This window comes from Marmota flaviventris, chromosome 10 (genome assembly GCF_047511675.1).
Source record: "Marmota flaviventris isolate mMarFla1 chromosome 10, mMarFla1.hap1, whole genome shotgun sequence".
In the NCBI taxonomy this organism is placed as follows: domain Eukaryota; kingdom Metazoa; phylum Chordata; class Mammalia; order Rodentia; family Sciuridae; genus Marmota; species Marmota flaviventris.
Genome location: NC_092507.1, coordinates 99,161,538 through 99,181,724, shown reverse-complemented (window position 1 = coordinate 99,181,724; position 20,187 = coordinate 99,161,538). Strand labels below are relative to the sequence as shown.

Here is a 20,187-nt window from a genome sequence, read left to right as displayed (position 1 = left end):
AGAGTGTCCAGGAATGAAAGAGATGGATGGAGAGGACCTGGCACTGAGGGAAAGAACACTGGGCACTGCAAACTTAACTCATGCTGTCAAGTACTAGCTTTTAAAATCTTCTTCCAGGATTAGTAAAATATGAACCCTGCTATGTTCTTGGTTTAGTTCTTAAAGATTTATGAGCAAAGTAGAGAACACTCATATCTTTTTTTCTTTTCCACAGGGGAATCAATCTATTGATTGTTGTACTAAAATGTCTTATCTCTTTGCTGTTGATCCCATATAAATGGCTTATAAGGGAAATAATGATTATAGAGTAGGGGGAGTTATCTTGACCCCACCCAGTTTGGACTCCTTACTAAGAATTAAAATTAAACTTTGTGAATTTTCCTGTAAAGCTTATTTTGCATGGTGGAGTTTCAAGACAGTTATAATTTACTGCTGGTGAATCCTGTTTGTATGGCACCTTTCCAAAAGAGTTCATCCTATTTCGCTGATGACTCTATTCTTTTTCAACTGTCCTGGAAAGCAGAAAGAGCACAAAGTATTATTTCAAGCATCTTGCTGAGGAAAACCGATTTTCATAAGTGAAGAAGTACAGGTAGAATCAATCAAGATCATCCAGTTAATAACATCAGGTCTAGAACTTCCTTCTTCTGCTTACATTTAGATTCTGTGGCCTTCAGTTTAGTTAGCCCTAGTCCAAGGACCACTTCAGTTGATAGAAAATTATTTTCTAGATCTAAATAATGGACATTTTGGTATCACCTCTATTTTGTGTGGTTCAGAGCCTAGAATCTTGTAAGAACCACAACTCCATCAAAACCATAAATAAAAGTTTATCAGCAGTAACAATAATAATAAACAGCAATACTGTCTGAGGGTAAGCTTTATTGAGGACATACTGTACTAAGCACTGTTCTAAGCACTTTAAAATTAGCAAACCCTTTGAAGTTCACAACAGCTGCATGGAATGGATGATATTATTAACCCTAATTAACAAATGAGGATACTGAGTTACAGACAGGTTATGACTTGCTTAAAGTCAAAACTAGTGACAAAAGAATAATTCAAACCTCGACTGGCTCCAAAGTCCACATTCTCAATATGCAATTTATCTTCAATTTAAAAAGTTTTATAAAAGTAAGAATTTTTTCCTTGGTCAAAGAAGACCTTATGGTTGCAGAATGCTTAAACTGTTGCCAAAGTATTTTACTATGTTACATTTTAGAGGGTTATTAAAAAAAATATTTTTTAGTTCTAGTTGGACACAATACCTTTATTGTATTGATTTATATGTGGTGCTGAGGATCGAACCCAGGGCCTCGTATGTGCTGGCAAGGCAAGCGCTGTACCACTGAGCCACAACCCCAGCCCCGATTTTTTTAAAATATATATTTCTCTTAGTTGTAATTGGACACAATACCTTTATTTTTATTTATTTTTTATTTTTATGTGGTGCTGGGGATTGAACCCAGTGCCTTGCAAGTGCTAGGTGAGCGCTGTACCACTGAGCCACACAACCCCAGCCCTTTTAGAGGGTTATTTTGTTTATTTTGTAGAACTGAATAGATGGTTTAAGATAATTTTCAAGATCTAGATAATGGACATTTTGTTATCACCTCTATTTTGTGTAGTTCAGAGCCTAGAATTATTATAAGCACCACAATTCTATCAAAACCTCAAATAAAAGTATTTAAGATTGCAGGCATGTTTTCATGTTAACATGAAACATGTAAAACTTAATCTTGGAGAATTGAGTCAACTTATGAATGAATAGATTCTTAGATTTTGGAGACTCTCAAAGTGACAGACCAGTTTATTTTATATTTTTATCCATAAAAGCAGAAGACTCATCAGTATAAAAAGTTTTAGAACCTTTCATTTAAATTAGAAATTTAAAGAAGTCCAAGATAGTTCTAAAGATAGACTTCTGTTGCCATGTAAAAAGCTTAGAAAAGGGGATTCCCCACAAAAGAGGTTCTTTATTTTCATTCATTTAAAAAAATGTAAATTATAACAGAAAGATGGATGACTAATGTACACTTAGATATGATATATAAGATATCTTCATTTTATTCCAACATTTTCTATAAAATATTTTCAGCTTTATTCTAGTCCTCAAACAAACAAACAAAAATTGTTTTCAGCTTTCTAATTCAAGGTGGTAAAAGGTAAGCAACTTTAAAACTGCTGTAAAGTAACTACAGCAGATTGAATGAACTCTGGGGGGTAAGGAGGAAAGAAAAATAAAATCCCTGTGTGGTAGAGTGTTGAGGTAAGATGGGCATTCTTCCTTTTTCTCTAATTTCTGATGAAGTCAGAACCAACACATCCTGTTCTCCCCCCAGTGAATTAAAAAGGAACATTATCTAGAAATGTAAATGTGGCATCAGAAAGGACCTCAAAGGTAAGTGGAGGGCAAAAAGTGTCAGATAAAAAACTTCAAGACCCGTGACAGTCACCTTTCCTAATTCCTTTTGAGGAACCTAATAAAGGAATCATCCTGGGATGTGGACTTAGCATAGGCTGTGCAAGCCACCAAGAATGGTATGGGACAAAGATCTGGATCTAACAGAGCTGAGCTTCCTTGAACTACAGGATCATTCTCTAGCTCAGTGTTCTAAAGGAAAACAATGGAAAATATGCTTTCTTAATCTTTCACTGAGTAGGACAATTAATCTGTGTGCGCGTGCACACACACACAGGAAAAATAAGATTATGATCTCTGTCATTGTACAGGGAAAGATTCTCCAAAGTAAGCATAATATAATATATATGTCCTTCAGTGAATTATCATTTAGTGTTTTGAAGCAGTCAGAGCATTCACCTCTGAGTAGAGGTGAACATATTCACCTCTATTCAGCCAGTGCCTTGAGTGAGAGAGTTCTGGAGCTAGTTTGAAATAATAAGTATTGGAAATCCCCACTGTACACTGTCTGCCACAGATTAAGATGCTCATTGTTAGAGGTTTCTCTTTGTGGAGGGATTTACTGAATAGGATCCTGCCTTGGTCCATGATTAAATAACGTTCACCAAAAGATCAGGGAAATTAAACTGTTAGAACAGCATGCCTAATTATCTTTATACCTTGATGAGGTCAGCATGAGCCATTGCAAATTCTCTGGCATGAACTTGCAGAAGCCAAGAAATGGAATCTAAAGACAAATTGCTCCTGTTCAACTCATCTGCAGGATGGGGAGTAAGAATTCAGGCTTAAGAAAGAATAGGTGAGAGGGCTAACCACTCGGACAGTGAATGCTTATTATTCATGTAGAACCTTTCATTTATGGAAATCTGAGCTAAGAAGGAAGCTCCTTGGATTGGGAAGAAGCAGCAAAAATAAAGTTCTGATTTATCACCTGAAGAAACAATGAATGGATCCTAAGAGTACAGACACTTCTTGACATAGGTCTTGTCAGGATTAGTTGGGTAACCTTAGACAAGCCACTTAATCTCTTTAAGGCCAGGGTTATTGAGTGGTATGAAGAGGACTTTAACAGATTGGTTGCTGAGTCCAAGGTCAGAACTAGATCTTGAGATTCTCTAACCTGGGTAGGTTCTGTAAGATACAGGGTGGCACAGGAGATATTCTTTGGTATTTTGATAAAATAAAACTATAATGTGGGCACAGTTATTGATCTAAAGTAGTATGGACAGTCTTTTATTCTAACAAAAGTAAAAAAGAAGAAATTCTCTAGATTTGTTCATTATTGTAGTCACTAGCTATATGTGGCTATACCAATAAAAATTAATTTAAATAAAATAATTAATCCAGTTTCTAAGTCACACTAGCCACATTTCAAGTGCTTAATAGCCACATGTGACAAGTGTCTACTTATTGGTACTGTAGACAAAGAACAGTGCCATCATCAAAGAACAGTGCCATCTGTGGTCAGCACTGCCCTAGACCACTAGCTGCCTAGACCAGTAATGGCAGTGATTTGTCCTTTAGAGCAGGGTGTGGATGTTTGTGCTGTGGGGTGACTGTGTACATGGTGACTGTGTACATTGGGGAATGAACGAATAGATTAATCCTTATTTGAACAAAGTATAAAAAACCCTCCATTCAAAGGATGTTGTCGTTGAACAGAGTTTGAGAGACATGGGGAAGAGGGAAAGAGGAGGGAATTAGGAAACAGTATCATTCTGTGTCTGAAATCTGGACTAGACCTGAGTCTTCCCCAGGACACAGGACCCCCAGATGGGAGAACCTCAGAGATGTCATCAGTCTATGCATAGCTGATCACAACAATGGAAAAGTGGGAAAGGAACTGGGTTGCCTTAATCCCTAGGAAATGAGGGAAACTCTTAGCATTTGTTGGGGGAAAAAGATTAGTTATGTTTGGCCCATGTTACAGAAGAAAAAGTTGCTACATATCCAGGATAGGGAATCATTTAGGCTTTTAAAAAATAGATAAGAGGGTAATCATTCTTGACAGTCAAGCTTTTTGGTTATAGATCTGTACAAGCTTGAGTGTTAGTAAAAAAAATACTGCAAATACACTGAGAAGGATTGGTTCTGCTTTCCCTAATGGCTAGGATTCCAGGCACTTGGGGAAAGAAAGAAATCAGAGGTGGATGGCAAAGAGTGTAATTTTACCTGCTGTCTGGAAGCCATCTGTGAAGGGACTCACCTTTCTCTTCTGAACTTACTTCCAGGTGCATCTGCAGGGGATGACACTGAAGATGCCAGCACTGAATTCACTGATAGTATTGAGGAGGAGGCTGCACACAACAGCCACCAGCAAGTAAGTCAGTGTCAGGTCCTGGGGTTCCCTGGGTGGAAGGTACACAGCCCTTCTGGGGTCTGATGGTCTCCCACAGCCTTTGTGCTCCTAAAGTGAGAAGACATTATTCTATATAAACCACTTCCCAGTCTGCTGCTTGTCCTCCCTAGGCATCCCAGCTGCCTCTCCAACCCACATTGTCAGTTTCTCTAATAGACCCTTTTGTTTTTACTACTTCTGTGTTTTTCTTCTGCTTCCTGCCTCTTCCTACCCACCTTTGCCTTTATTTACTGTCTGTAGCTATAGCTTCAGAAGAATTTTTACTTACAAGACAATGGATACTTCCCCTCTTGTGCTTTTGTAACTGAAACACACCACAGAAGACAGGGAGACATCGAAGGGCTGCTTGGGGAGGTGGCAGGGCTTAGGACCTGCATGGGGAGAATGCTGAGAAACTCCAAGAGGATCAGAATGTCTCCATAGCAGGGATCTTTCTCAATGGAGTCTCATATAGAAGAGAACTTGGCAGTGCAACCTGACAGACTACCCAGGTTGTGGTCAATGACCAGCAGATGGCCCTTCAACAGCAAGCCCCTGTCAAGCCTCAACTTGGTATCCAAGGCTGAAACACAGTCCCCACCCACTATCAGAGAAAGCACGTTCTCAAGTCCAAGAGTGAATGTCCTGGACCTCAGAGATTATCACTGATAGTGAGCCCACAACACTTGTTGGAACTCCTAAGTGTCTCCGCCTTGCCCAGTGACATTTAACAGTTGCATCTTCTAGATGGACGATGCCTGAAACTAAGTTATTGCAGAGAAAGTAGATCCCTGATAGAAATCCTTCTGCAAAAGTAGCCAGGCTTCCCCAGTGATGGCTTCCTTAGGACTATGAGGAAACCTGTAGGGAAAATGAGGATGCCTGGGTCTGTCTATACACCATCTGCATAAGAAAAAGAGGAAAAATTTAATAAACCAGTGAAAGGAGCCCAAGTGAACAGTCCCCAAATCTTACAGGATATGGCACAATACGTCCTCAAGAATTTCCCTTCTACCACGAGTCCCTTTTTGTTGCTTTAGCCATAGCTAACCTTCACTTCTTCCTTGAGTTTTTGCATTAGCTCCACTACTTTTGCTTGAATATCTTTTTCTGAGTCCTTCTCACCAAAGGTTGTGAATTTAATTGTGCAAACCACTGCCCCTCAGTAGAGATGCTTCTGCCCTTCACTCCCTGATTTCACTGAGGATCTTCGGTAAGAGAAAGGAACCCACAGAATGAACAGATATTCACTTTAAGACAATTGGTTTGGGATGGCAGCTGGTCACTGATGGTTAGTGACTGTGGGATGGGATTAACTTAGAATAAATAAGCAGGAAGCACAGCTGTAAGGAGATTCAGATTCTGATTTGCATGGTATAAATTATTTTTGGTAGTACAAGTCCTATAGGAAAACTGACTTATAAAGTCATTTCTTCCATAGCCTTTTTTTTGTAGCCTAACATGGAGAATACAACCAAATCCTATTTTGATAAGGTCAGTCCAGCTGGGAAATGGACTTTTACATTGGGGCATATTGCAGTGCTTGCAATATTACTTGGCATAGGAGATGCCTAATATAATTTTAAATTGATAGACTTCTGGATTAGGGCTTGACTCTTGATAGATAAAGTGTATACCTGTTGGATGAAGAGTCTCTTGGGTAAGCACCATTTTCCTTTTTATCGCCTTTTCTTAAAAAACCAATCTTCAGCTTTGGGGAGGAGGACCCTTCGTATGTGAAGTCATTGTAAGTTTACTTCATTTTTCTGGAGTTTACAGTTGTGATTCTCTTTCTTTCAATTAAATAAAGCTTGCTTTGCCATAACTGTGTTTTGTGTCCAGATTCTCAAAAAAAAATCATTTGCTTTTTTCTAGGAAAATGGTTCCTTATTTATTAGGTTGTGTTCTCCTTGTTGGAAACTAAGACTTATTCTTGACACCAAAATCTCTTCTTCACTCAAGCATCCATATACTTCCCCTGGTACACATATCCAACTTTGGGTTCCTGGGCAAGAATCACCTTTTAGCCAAAGAAAGTTTTTTTCCTCCTTATTTTTTTGACTCACCTACTTAAGCAAGCTTCAGGTCTGGCTATGATGATAATTTCTCCTAGATATCTCCCCCAAAATTCCAATCTCAAATAGATTAAGATCTACAGTAAACACCTAGGAAATTTCCATTAAAGAAACTAGAGTAATCAATCATTGCTTTCTTCATTTTAACTTTGCAATGGAGAAAAGTTAATCAAGAATTGAGATTCAAATGCAAAGGAGAGAAGTCAGTAGACTAAATGTGATGTTTTAGGAACAGCTATTTAAAAAACTAATATTATTTTTATTGTCCAATCATGATTATGTACGTTTATGGGGTACAAAGTGATGTTTTACTATATAAATAAAATGTGAAATAATTACATCAAGCTAATAAATATATCCATCACCTCACCTCACCCTGGTTTCTTATGGTGAGACATTTGAAATTTATTCTTAGTTCTTTGGAATTATACATTATTAGTGACTGTAGTCATCTTGCTGTGTAATAAATCTCAAAACCTATTCCTTAAGTCTATCCAAAACTTTGTACCCTTTAGTAAACAACTTCCTGATGTATCCCCCCTCACTCTGGTAATTATCACTCTATTCCTTACTTCTGTTAGTTCAACTTTATTATAGATTCCACATATTTCAGTCCTATAAGTGAGATCAGGACATATATGTCTTTGTCTGCCATGCTTATTTCTCTTAGCCTGAAGGACTTCAGAATCTTCCGAGTGACAGGATTTCTCCCCTTTTTAAAGGCTGAGTAATATGAGGTTGAGCATAATATTTTCTTTATTTACTTACTTCTCTGTTGAGAAGTTGACCTCTTATCATGGCTATTGTAAAATGATGCTGCAGTAGACATGGAATGCTGAAATCCTTTGACAATATGATTTCAGTTCCTTTGTAAATATATATCCAAAAATGGAATTACTGGATCATATGGGTAGTTCTATTTTTAGTTTTTGGAGGAGTCACCATACCATTTTTCACAGTAGCTATACTAAAGTTCATTCCTACCAACAATGTACAAGTTCCCCTTTCTTGGCATCTTAATGCTTGATATCTTTTTTTCTTTCCTAAGTTTGTATAAAAACCAATCTAACAGGTGTGAGGAGATATCTCATTGCAGTTTTATTTTGCATTTCCCTAAAGATTAGTGACGCTGTGCATCGGGGGAAAGCTAGTTTTTAATGCACTTATTGCTGCCTCGGAACTGACTTACATTGTGAGAGGTATGAAGCAATAGGGAAAAACAGAACAACTCTATTCAAGCAAGAGAGAAGATCCTGCACTAAACCTCTGCAGGGCAAATAGGAACTCAGCACCCAAAAAGTTGAATTGTATGGAAACAATAGCACAAGTGAATTAGGTAATGTTGAAGAAGATATCTATAAGAAAGACATAGCTAAAATAGATTTAATGGATTCATACTACTGCCACACATAGTGGAAGTCTCAGGGTTTGTTTGAAGGAAGGAGCAGAAATATTTGCTTTTCATAAATGATTAAAAACTAATGAAAAGGCTAGTTTCTGAGTCACTTTTCATACATTGACATTTAAATTATATTTATATTTAAATTTTAAGTTTAGTCAATGTATGCCATCGTTGAGATAGAACTATGAAAACCCAAATTAGCATAAGCAAAAATTAGATCTCGAGTCATTATTTTTTCTTTAACAAAATAAGTGTATTAAAACCAATAGAGTAAGGTATCATACATACAGATGGTGCTTGAAAATAGTTAAACTTGTTTGGCATGGTGACGCATACCAGAAATCCCACTTACTGGGGAAGCCAAGGCAAGAGGATTGCAAGTTTGAGGCCTGCCTTGGCAACTTTGTGACACTCTGTCTCAAAATAAAAAATAAAATAAAAAGAGCCGGGGATGTAGCTCAGTGGTAGAGCACCCCTGTACCATACACACACAAAATGGGTAGATTTATAAAGTTGGACATTATTTTTAAGCAAAAGGAATCCTTGGGTTTTAGAAAATAATAAAGATTGTACCCATATTCAAGACTAATGGTGATGTTTTAGTTATGTTAATTGGAAAGGGTTTATATTGAAAGATAACACAGTTAAATGAAAGGTAGAGCCATAAATTTTGCAAAGTGGTTTTATCCAGTACCATGTCCTTTATTTTGTCACAAATGGTTGGTGGCATATGTGGAGATGACCCCCAAACTGACTAAGCTGATCAGCAGAGTTATAGAGAGAAAATTGTCAAGAGCCTGCCAGATATCAAGCTCACAGAACCCATGTACAATTGGATACCTAGAGATGGTGTCCTTTGTGTGTGGATCTCTTTCTTTGACACAGGTGCACATCTCCTTACTAAACACCACTTGCACATGCATGTTATGAGTTACCTCCACCACAAACCTGTGGCTTAGATTTTATCATGGTTTCTTAAGGGAAGTAGCAAAAGTCAATTGCTTTTTGCCAACCCAAGCCGCTCCAATTATTGATCCATGTAAGGTACCCTAGATCTTATTCTGTTAACATATTGGTAACTTAAATGAAGGTTTAAAGCATATAACTAATTCAACAAATCATCCCTACTTGGGTAACCACTACACATTATAGAGATGCACAGCAAATATTTTGATGGTTTTGATAATTAGGAAATGGTTCTGTATAGCTAGAATGAATTTATAAGTGATAAGTACAAATAACAGATTTATAGATATAAAAGAAAGAGAGAGAGAGAGAAAAAAAAAAAAAAAACATGACCCAGACAAAGCTGTGGGAGAGAGGTGGGAAACTGAGAATTAGAATTGACCTGGGGGTAAGTAACTCTCAAATGCTGCCACTGAGATAAAAATAAAAATTAATGTGACATTGAGATATATTGAAATTAATTTAGACAGGCAAGAAATCCTTGTTCTAAAATAATAGTCATACACTAAGTAGATTGCCATACTTTTGTTTTGATTTCCACACTTTAAAAAGCATGAAAAACAACTAGAGACGAGTGCAAATGAACAGAAAGAAAGTCTAAAACTTCGCTAATTCCCATTTGAGGAAACACTGTAAGATTTGCTTTAATTGAAACTTGAAGAGGATTTTTAAGAAAAAGAAAGGTATTGGGAAATTGTTTCTACCTTGATTTCTTCTTACATGCTTAAATTTGTAAAGAGAATTTGGCTGACAATATTGGCACAAGTGAAATAACCAAAAAGGAATAGAGGCTTTTGAACAGGGCTTCACCTCAGCTTCTCAGTAGTTTAGGATGTGATTCCCCTGCTGTCAATGAAATAAAGCTTACTCTGTAGCTCCACCATTATTCTAATTTTGTGAGGACTGCTGCTGTTTCCTGAGTACCCTGAGCCCTCCTGCTCATCTTCTCTTTGGAATCTAAGTTCCAGGTAGGGCCTTGGGCATTGAGCCCTGCAATTTTGAGCCATCATCTTCTGATTCAAGGATTCCAGTGTTGTGAAGCTTCGTGACTTGTGAGAAGACTCTGGGGAACTCTGACCTCTCAGAAATAGGAATCACCCCATCCACAGACACAGACTTATTTAAAACTTGTTTGTTTGTGTGTGTGTGTGTGTGTGTGTGTGTGTGTGAAAGAGAGAGAGAGCGCGCTTTTTGTGTTTTCCTCACCCTTCTGTGTATTCTCCTCTTCCCCTTTGTAACAACTCTGCTCACTAGATGTGTCCTCCTTGCCCAAACCACTCTCCCAGACCCTTATGACTGAGAAAATCCTTAGAAGGGAGTTCATTTTAGCTTTGTCTTCTTGTTGTTGCTTCCATTGAAGGATGTCCTTGTGATCTCATGTTTCTCTTGGGTCCTCTTTAATGACCTAACATCATTTTATGTATGTGACCTAATTTCTTTAAACCATTATTTTGTTTCAGCTTACCAAGGTGGCTTTGGATAAAAGCTCGGCAACTGTGGAGACCCAGAACACATCCCTTTCCCCTCCATCCCCAGTAGGAGGGGACAGTAACAGGTGTCTTCAGGAGGAAATGCTCCACCTGAGGGCTGAGATCCACCAGCACTTAGAGGAGAAGAGAAAAGCTGAAGGGGAACTCAAGGAGCTAAAGGCTCAAATTGAGGAAGCGGGATTCTCCTCTGTGTCCCACATCAGGTAGGACATTTTCTCCAGGGAAGGCGAGCCTATAGACCACAAGTCCCTACCACCATAGCCAGGGCCTTGCCTTGCTGCAACCAAGATGTTTGTGTTGCTACATGACTACGGGATCCACATTCCAGGATCCATGCATTGATGTTTCTATGAATTCTTTACAGCAAAGTTAATGGATAATGGTGATCACTTTTGTTATTGATTGGAATGTATAAGGGATCTTCTGCCCCCAAAGTTTAACTGCTGTATGCAGAACCACAGCAGTTCGCAAGATAGGGGTATTTATATGGAAGCCCCTGCTTCTCCAACTCAGTTCCCTGGCAGAAGCAACGAGTAATCAAATCATGGAATAGCAATTTTAATAATATCTGCTGCTTTATTAACTTGATTAAAATGATAAATATCTGATTCATTGACTAGATTGGCTACTCTGTCTTTAGCAGCTTTTTGTCAAAAGATGCCCAGAGAATATTTTGATATAGGGATAATCCACTTAATCATTCACCACTGAGGACTCTTGTTTAGAGTACAGCTATAAGATGTACAAATTTTAATTCATGTCCTGTGGTTTCCCGGTATACTACACATCACTTAAACTTACTTGAATAACATTAACATTTGAAGAGGACCTTGATATCCAGCCCATTGTCCATGTTTATAGTTAAGAAAACTCAGGCCTAGGAAGTTCTAAGTGACTTACTCAAGATTGTGTAATGGTCCATAGCCAGACCCCTGGCTCCTGATTTTTAAATCTGCTCCTTTCTTCTGTTATGTATTTTTTCAAATATTTTTTTAAAACTTCGGTGATCATTCTAAATGTTAGTTCTTTCACACTGAATTATAATAATTCTTTAGTTAAGTTCTACTTAAGTTAAAGCACAAGCTTTGCTTAACTTTTGCATGTGTGAATTTAGTTGAGATGTTACAAACAGAACAATTCTTTTTGATTCTACACACCATGCCTATGTATCCTTGTGGATTATTTTCCTTTTTCCTCAGAGTTACTGTTCTGAAACTGATTTTTTCTCTCCACCAGACCTCAAGAAACACTGATGTTGTAGAAGATAGAATCTAATACCTAACCACTCCTTTCAAGATTTTGTTGAGCATGCTTTCATTACTTTGTACTGTGAAAACATTAGTGTTTACCCCAAAATGTAGTTATAATATTAAATATTATTTTCTATATTATATGTGTGTCCCCCTCTCTCCCTCTTTCATCCCAGTTTTGGTAACATCCTGTCCCTTTTTTATCCATTGAAAAACTGTCTCATGGATGCTCTGAATTCTATGTCCTAAAGTATTTTCTTCCCTAAATGACACCAGATTAATTCTGCTCGAAGGCCCAAGACTTCAGGATTCTGAGAAATCTAGTTGAGGGACATAGCCAACTACTGATCCTTCAGGCCATGAATTACCATTTTTCTTTGCCTCTTCAAGCTCAGCACTCTCAGTGCTTAAGAATCACCTGTGGAACTTAAGTAAGATTCAAATTCATAGGCCTTAGCTTAAGAGCCTTTTAAACAAGGACCTGGTGGGATTTTGATGTTAATATTCCTCAGGTCTACAGCTAGTTGCAACAGCATCGAATGACTCCTCTGTTGAGGATTCTGAGCTAACCACATCCTGTAATTTCATTAGTATCTACTAATGTTATAATTCTTATTTTTCATAAAAGGTATCATAATTTTTATTTTATCTAAAAGGAAACTGAGACTCCAAGAGGTTAAGTGAATTGCTTTGTGAAAGCCATGTTTTTTTATAGCTTCCATTAAACCCCAGAAAAGGGAGTATTGGGGATAAGGGTAAAGCTAGAATGTCTTGGTGAAAATTAGTTTAGTCAATTTTATTTTGTCGACAATGTGAATGTTTTACATGGCAGGAACCTGTGGAGACCCTGGGATACAGGGCAAACGGTACAGATATGGTTTCTGCTCTCATGAAAGTTATCTGCTATCACATGAGCCAGACATATAGCAAATAATTTTATGTTTATGTTTTATCTAATTAGTGTTGTTTCTGTCTTATGTGTTCCTAGATGCCAATTATGGTGGTTTTTTGTTGTTGTTGTTGTTACTGGAGATTGAATTCAGGGGTGCTTACTGAGCCACCACCCCAGCCCTTTTTAATTTTTTTATTAAGGCTGGCTTTGAACTTCCAATCCTCCTGCCTCAGCCCCCCAAGTCACTGGGATTACAGGTGTGAGCCACTGTGCCCAGCTCCTAGATCCCAATTTATCCTTCAGTGGTTTAAAATGGATGATAAATAATAGAACTGTAGAATCCATAATAACAAATTTGTCATAGGCCATTTCCTTCTAATGTTTTACTGAATAGTGTAAGTACCTCTGTGTTTTCCAGAGGTCACTGAGAATTAGAAAACTGGCTATTTGGCCAAGTAAAGAAAAATAGACTGTAGATCTTGATACCGAGATTTTAGTGATTGGCGCTGCCATCAAACAGCTGTTGGAAGTATTTGGTGTGGGGCTGTCTCTCACCCTTCCTAACTCTGGGTATTCCAATGTATAAAATAAAGATGTTGTTGTAGGTTTTTGAGGTTGCTTCATGCCCTGGCATGTCCCTGAGTCTATCATGGACTGAGATGTGGGTAAAAGGGGCTATAAAGAGCTGTGGCCAAGACCAGATCTGTTCTCTGAATGTATATTTTCTGTAGGAATACCATGTTGAGCCTTTGCCTTGAGAATGCAGAGCTGAAAGAGCAGATGGGAGAAGCAATGTCTGATGGATGGGAGATGGAGGAAGACAAGGAGAAAGGCGAGGTGATGGTGGAGACTGTAGTCGCCAAAGGGGATCTAAATGAGAATACCCTTCAGGCTGAGTTCAGAAAGCTCCAGGGAAAACTGAAGAATGCCCACAACATCATCAACCTCCTCAAAGAACACTTGGTACTAAGCAGCAAGGAAGGGAATAATAAACTTACTCCAGAGCTCCTTGCACACTTGACCAGGGAGATTGACAGAATGAACACAAACCTGGTTTGTTCTCCTGGGAAGAACCAATGCCAAGAGGAGGAGTTGACCACAAGGCCTTGCCCCAGACCCCAGAGCCTTGACCTTGGGGCCGCCCTGGCAGTGGATACCCACCAAGTAAGCAAGGGCATGGGTGAAATGAAAAATACTTGGTAAAGATCTGGAGATATCAGTTTTTATCTTAAACTGTCTATCAGGAGGTAATAAAGGAAGGGCAGCTTTGTTCCACAGGGAGGGAGATGGTAATAATAAAAGTACCCATTCAGTTTTAGAAAGGTTTTTACATTATCTCATGAGTATCTCCTAAATTGTTAGTTTTCCAGGTAACATCTCAGCAGTAGCAGTGGGTAATAAGACCTCATCTCTGCCCTTGACATCATACGGTGGGGAAAAATGGCCACAAACCCAGATAATTTTAATAGGATGTAACTGCCATAATAGTGGGATCCATCAGATTTTGAAGCATCCCAAATGGTGTGTAATGACATCTCTTTCTTATCAACTGCTATTTTCATCACACTTCATTACAGGTGTCTGTGATCACAAGGGGTTGTTGGGATTCTCTTAAGGGAATTAGCTTTGCTGAGGATTCAGTCAATGGAGAATACAGAGGATTCTGAGAACCACTGAAATAGGAATGCAAGGAGAGCTGAGTGGAGGTTTCTACCTCTTCCCTTCAATCACTGAGCAAACATTTTCTGAGAGCTCTCCTATAGACTTGATTGGCACTCTGCTGTGTGCTATAGATACAGAGATGAATAAAACATTTTAGAAACTCTCTAGGAGCTCTGTCTAAAGCAAGTAACTATTGAATGGTGTGACAAGTACTCTGACAGACACATGAGTATAACCCACAGTGTTAAAAGGGGGAAGTGGCTATCACTGTGTGTGTGAGTAGGGGGGATGGCCTCAGGCTGTCCTGATCCCTGTATTGGTCCCTTTTACAGTTGGATAACCAGTCTCAGGCCCAGGATGGTAGGCCTCAATCAGAATTTAGCCTGCGTGGTTCTACCAAGCACCTGCGCTCTCAGCTGGCTCAGTGCAGACAATGCTATCAAGACCTTCAGGAGAAGCTACTGATCTCAGAAGCCACTGTCTTTGCCCAGGCAAACCAACTGGAGAAGTACAGAGCCATATTTAGTAAGTATTGGAAGCTCACCATCACAGTGTCTTTGTTCTTCCTAAGAAAAGATAGGTCTTGCAGATTTTACTCTTTCCCCCTCCAGTCTCAAAACAAATTCAGTTCTGACCATAGTGCTAGAACTGTGGAAATGGATATTTTACTTCAATTTGAAGATGGCAGAGAAAAAAGGAAGAAAGCAAAGTTTCAAGGTTGCAATGGGCGTATAGGGAGAAAACTCATCTAGGTTTGCTAATTTCTGGTATAGTGAGTAAACTGCCTTCCTCTCTCAGTGTAATTGGTTCTCTTTTATTTTCTTTGTACTATAACAGATTCTTTAAAAATGTGTAATAATTATTGGTTTAGATCAGCACTGTCTAATATAACTTTTTTGCAGTGGTAGGAAAGTAGAAAACATATATATATATATCTGTCTCATATGTCTATTGAACATATAAAATATGGCTAATGCAATTTGGAAATTTTAGGTTTTACTTGATTTTAATTCATTTAATATAAAATAGCCACCTTATTGGCCAATACAGATCTAGATGTCTTGGGACTCTACATTAGCTCAGCCCCATTTAAACATTTACTGAACTCCTGTGGATAAAGGACTTGCAAGTTTCACTGCAGCTTCCAGAGATGATAGTATTGAATATCCAACTTACAAGTTTCTAGTCCCAACCTAGGTTGTCAGAAGTGAGATTATCAGTGAAAAACAAGCTCATCCTCAAAGAAATTCTGCCTGGAGCAGATGATTTCTCCTCCTGACCCCAATAAAAAGAACATATATTCCACACTTGATCTGACCTCCCTGCCCCTAAAGGTCAGGGTGTATGCCCCAGAAGTTCAGGGAACATGTGAGAAATTCAGATACTCTGTAATACTTTCTGTTACTTCCTGAGCAGGTGAATCCCTTGTGAAGCAGGATAGCAAGCAGGTCCAGGTGGATCTCCAGGACCTGGGCTATGAGACTTGTGGTCGAAGTGAAAATGAGGCTGAACGTGAGGAGACCACCAGCCCTGGTAAGATCATAGGGTATAGGACTCACCTGCCTGCCCCAGGGTCAGCTGTCACATTTGGTTGCCATTCTAGAACCACTGGAACAGGAATGCAAGGAGGGCTGAGTGGAGGTTTCTATCTCTTCCCTTCAATCACTGAGCAAACATTTTCTGAGAGCCCTCCTATAAAGAGAGCTATATGCATTCCTGTTCCAGTGGTCCTAGGCTATTCCCATACCTTATTGATTAGTAGGGGTTGGGAAGTTGTGATTGAAAGGGACCCAGGACCAGAAAAGGACAGGAAATGTGGAGAACTCTGCTTCAAAATGAGTCTGAATATGAGTTTCACCTTCTATAATTAACTTTTAGCATACTTCTCTTAAGAAAATAACATTCTATCCATATCACTATTATAGAAAAAAATACCAAGGACTACTTATGAAAGAAGGGAATAGATGAGCTCTTGGGGTTATGTAAGCAATATATTTTTAAAAAAATATTTTGTTTTGCCTTATAAAAGACAATAGTCATGGGGCCCCTACCTAATTAATACTGAGAAAAGGAGAAAAACACTTTCCATCTCTTTTCCCTTGAGGCAGAGTAGTGTGGCAGTTAAGAGCAGAAATCCTGGGGCAAGCCTAGTTGGTTCAAATTTCAGTTTATGAATTTCTCTGTGCTTCAGTTTCCTCAACTACTAAAACAGTTATTTAATAAAACTACTATCATTATTAAATGGCTATTTAATAAAGGCCCAAGTTAATGTCATACTTAAGAGGCAGCAATGTGTATGGGACGTACACATGACATTGGAGGATTTGAATTATGGTTTTGCCATGTGCTAGTCTGAATGATCTAGAGCTAGTTAGTTTATTTCTGAGTCAGTAAAATGGAAGGCGTCCATACCTAACTTGCAGGGCTGTTGGGAGGATATAAAATATTAGGTTTGAATACTGGTACAGAACCAGGTTGAATTGAGTACTGCTTCAATTTTGCTCCACTAATTATTATTCCTATGGCCAAACCTATTCCCTGAAAAGGGAATGACCACAGTAGCATGTCTAGTCTATATTCAGGAAGATGTCTTTGTCTCTGTCTTTCAGAATGTGAGGAGCACAACAGCCTCAGGGACATGGTACTCATGGAAGGGCTGTGCTCTGAACAAGGGCGCATGGGCCCAGCCCTCACTCACCCTCCTGGGAAGAAGCCTTCAGAGAGCCGGCTAGGGAAGCAGGAAGAGTCCCAGGCATATGGAAAGTCAGAAAACATCTCTGTTCTACAAAAGGACATTAAAGATCTGAAAGCCCAGCTGCAGAATGCCAACAAGGTCATTCAGAACCTCAAGAGCCGTGTCCGGTCTCTCTCGGTTACAAGTGATTATTCATCTAGTCTGGAAAGACCCCGGAAGCTAAGGGCTGTTGGCACCCTTGAGGGGTCTTCACCCCATAGTGTCACTGATGAGGATGAGGGGTGGCTGTCTGATGGCACTGGGGCCTTCTACCCTCCAGGCCTTCAGGCCAAAAAGGATCTGGAGAGTCTTGTCCAGAGAGTATCCCAGCTGGAGGCTCAGCTCCCAAAAACCGGAATAGAAGGGAAGCTGGCCGAGGAGCTGAGATCAGCCTCGTGGCCTGGGTAAGGAGTGCACTATTTGATTGATGATGTCTAAGTTTGTGCTTGGAATTGAGTGACCTAAGTAGTTTGAATGAAGAACATATCATCATAGTAAGAAGGCACTTATTTAAGTGGTGGTAAGTCTGAGAAGATACTTATTATCAGCTATCATTAGTACATTGTATGGTGGCCCAGTGTCTGGGAGATACCAGGTTGCTGGGATTTTCTATTAGGGATATATTTAAAGTATCTGTCTGTCTATCTACTGAAATCTATCTAGTATGAGATAGTAGAAAGCTAGATTCAGATACCTGGGTTTAACTCCTAGCTTTGTCACCTATTAGTTGTACAATTTGCCTAACTTTTCTGAACCTATTTGATTACCTATTAAATGAGGATAATAAGAGAGGCCAACTCAAAGGATGGTTAGTAGCTTTCAGTGAATTAATGCAAGTGCTTAAAATAGTGTCTGACATGCATTAAGCTCAGTGCTATTTGCATAATTGTTATTGTTTCTGAAACTTCATTTTGAAAAACACTGGATGGACATCCATCTTGGTATGTGTCATACTTACCTATTGCTAAATAATCACTTTACAACATAGTAGCTTTATCATTTCTCATGGTTTTGTGGGTTTACCAGGCTTAGCAGGGCCCCTGGGTGGCTGCCATCAAATGGTAGCTAAGGTTGGAATAATCAGAAAGACTTCACTGGGCTGGACACAATTTCTTTATCTACATGTCTAGTGAGTCAGTGCTCTCTGGCTTCTCTTTCTCCACAGGGCTTCTTATTGTCCAGGGCTTTCCTTCTGTCTTTGGCTTCTCATAGTGTGGTGTTCTCAGAGTGCTTTCTTTGTGAAAGCTGAGATCTCAGGCAGGAAGTAAAAGTTGCCAGGTCAGTTAAGAGTTAGTCCCAGAATTGGCACAATGTTACTTCCACTGTATTATCTTGGTTAAAATGGTCATAGAGCCTTCCAATATTTAAGAAGGTAGAGAATAACCTCTAAATGCTGATGAAGAAGTGGCAAAGCCATGTTGTACCAGAGCATATGGGACTGGAGGTCGTATAATGGCCATCTTTGTAAATTACAGTCTGTCACAGTATCATAGCATAGAAGAAATAAAAGACATGGAAAGTCCTATGTAACTTAGGATTAAGTGATTTTAAGTGTTTATTGACTATCTATTGTGAGCCTACATTATACTGGTGCTGTATGAGATGTACCATATAGTATTGTCTTTACTTTCACAGAATTTATGATTTAGTTTTGGACATATGGCTAATATATATAAAACAGTTGAAGAACAGTGGCATACTAATTTTTTATGCAGTATTTTCTCAGAATAGTATTTATTCTTAAATACCTCCTATGGATTATATGAATTTCTCTTGGGGGAGTTCCTTAGGTATATCCTATATCCTCTTTGAAATCTCTAAGGAAGCCCCTATAACTTTAATTCATTTTTTCCCATTCATTCTCTCTCTCTCTCTCTCTCTCTCTCTCTCTCTCTCTCTCTCTCTCTCTTCCTCTTCTCTTCTCTTCTCTTTCCTGTAGAAAATATGATTCCCTGATTCAGGATCAGGCCCGAGAACTATCCTACCTACGGCAAAAAATACGAGAAGGGAGGGGTATTTGTTATCTTCTCACCCAGCATGCAAAAGATACAGTCAAATCTTTTGAGGATCTCCTAAGGAGCAATGATATTGACTACTACCTGGGTCAGAGCTTCCGGGAGCAACTTGCCCAGGGAAGTCAGCTGACTGAGAGACTTACCAGCAAACTCAGCACCAGTAAGTAGGCCATGGGACTTTGGAATACTCTCAGTCACTCTCACAGTTCAGGCCCGGGTAACCACCACACCTCCACTGCACAATTTTATCCCAGGGTCCAATTTTACTTCATCTCCTGTGGGCCATTACAGGATCATGACTGGCTAGCAAGGAGTACCAAGAGGAACATACAGGGTTGGAGATGCATGGTTACAACTGCAGAGAATTAATCACATATTGAATGTGACCTTTCAGGCAGGAGGTAGCATGCATCTAATGTTAAAGAGAGAGGGAGATGAAAGGGCCCTGTTACAATGAAGAGTCCTGAATTAAGAACTGAAAGATGCAAGTTCATCCTAGGTGCTGCCATCAACCTGCTTTGAACAAATTACTTTTCCTTTTGTCATCTGTTTCTTAATTGATTGCATAGTATTTTATATATACATGTATTTCAAATATAAATAAAGCCATTTTGGACATAATGAAGGCAGTGGCTATGGTAGTTCAAGGGATATGTTGGTTATTATAGAACCTGTTACATAGAATTTCCTAGGACTATAGCAGGCTCAGACTTGGGGGACAAACCAGTCCTTCTACTGGTGACAGGTACAAAGGTGGAACAGGGCTGTCATTTCCTCAGAGACAAGAGTAGGTTCTACATGAGAGCAGTAATGGGACACATAGCTGTGTATTTGGGAGGAAGTCTATGGCAGGACATAAAGGCTGGAGTATTTGAGAGGGCACCTAGAGGTATCTTGTGATCAAGGAGGCAAAAGATATTTTGAAGTTTTGCCATGATTTA

General features: G+C 39.1%; 1 protein-coding gene across 4 annotated transcripts in view; it reads left to right on the top strand.

Moving 5' to 3' along the window:
- Pde4dip (phosphodiesterase 4D interacting protein) overlaps window positions 1–20,187 on the top strand; it is a 217,112-nt gene that overhangs the window by 175,103 nt on the left and 21,822 nt on the right. For all 4 annotated transcript variants that reach the window (XM_071618121.1, XM_071618120.1, XM_071618119.1 and 1 more), the window contains 7 exons: window positions 4,654–4,742; window positions 10,664–10,896; window positions 13,567–13,999; window positions 14,830–15,022; window positions 15,914–16,030; window positions 17,107–17,635; window positions 19,171–19,406. In XM_071618121.1, the coding sequence (XP_071474222.1) occupies window positions 4,654–4,742; window positions 10,664–10,896; window positions 13,567–13,999; window positions 14,830–15,022; window positions 15,914–16,030; window positions 17,107–17,635; window positions 19,171–19,406 (1,830 nt within the window). The remainder of the gene's footprint in view (window positions 1–4,653; window positions 4,743–10,663; window positions 10,897–13,566; window positions 14,000–14,829; window positions 15,023–15,913; window positions 16,031–17,106; window positions 17,636–19,170; window positions 19,407–20,187) is intronic.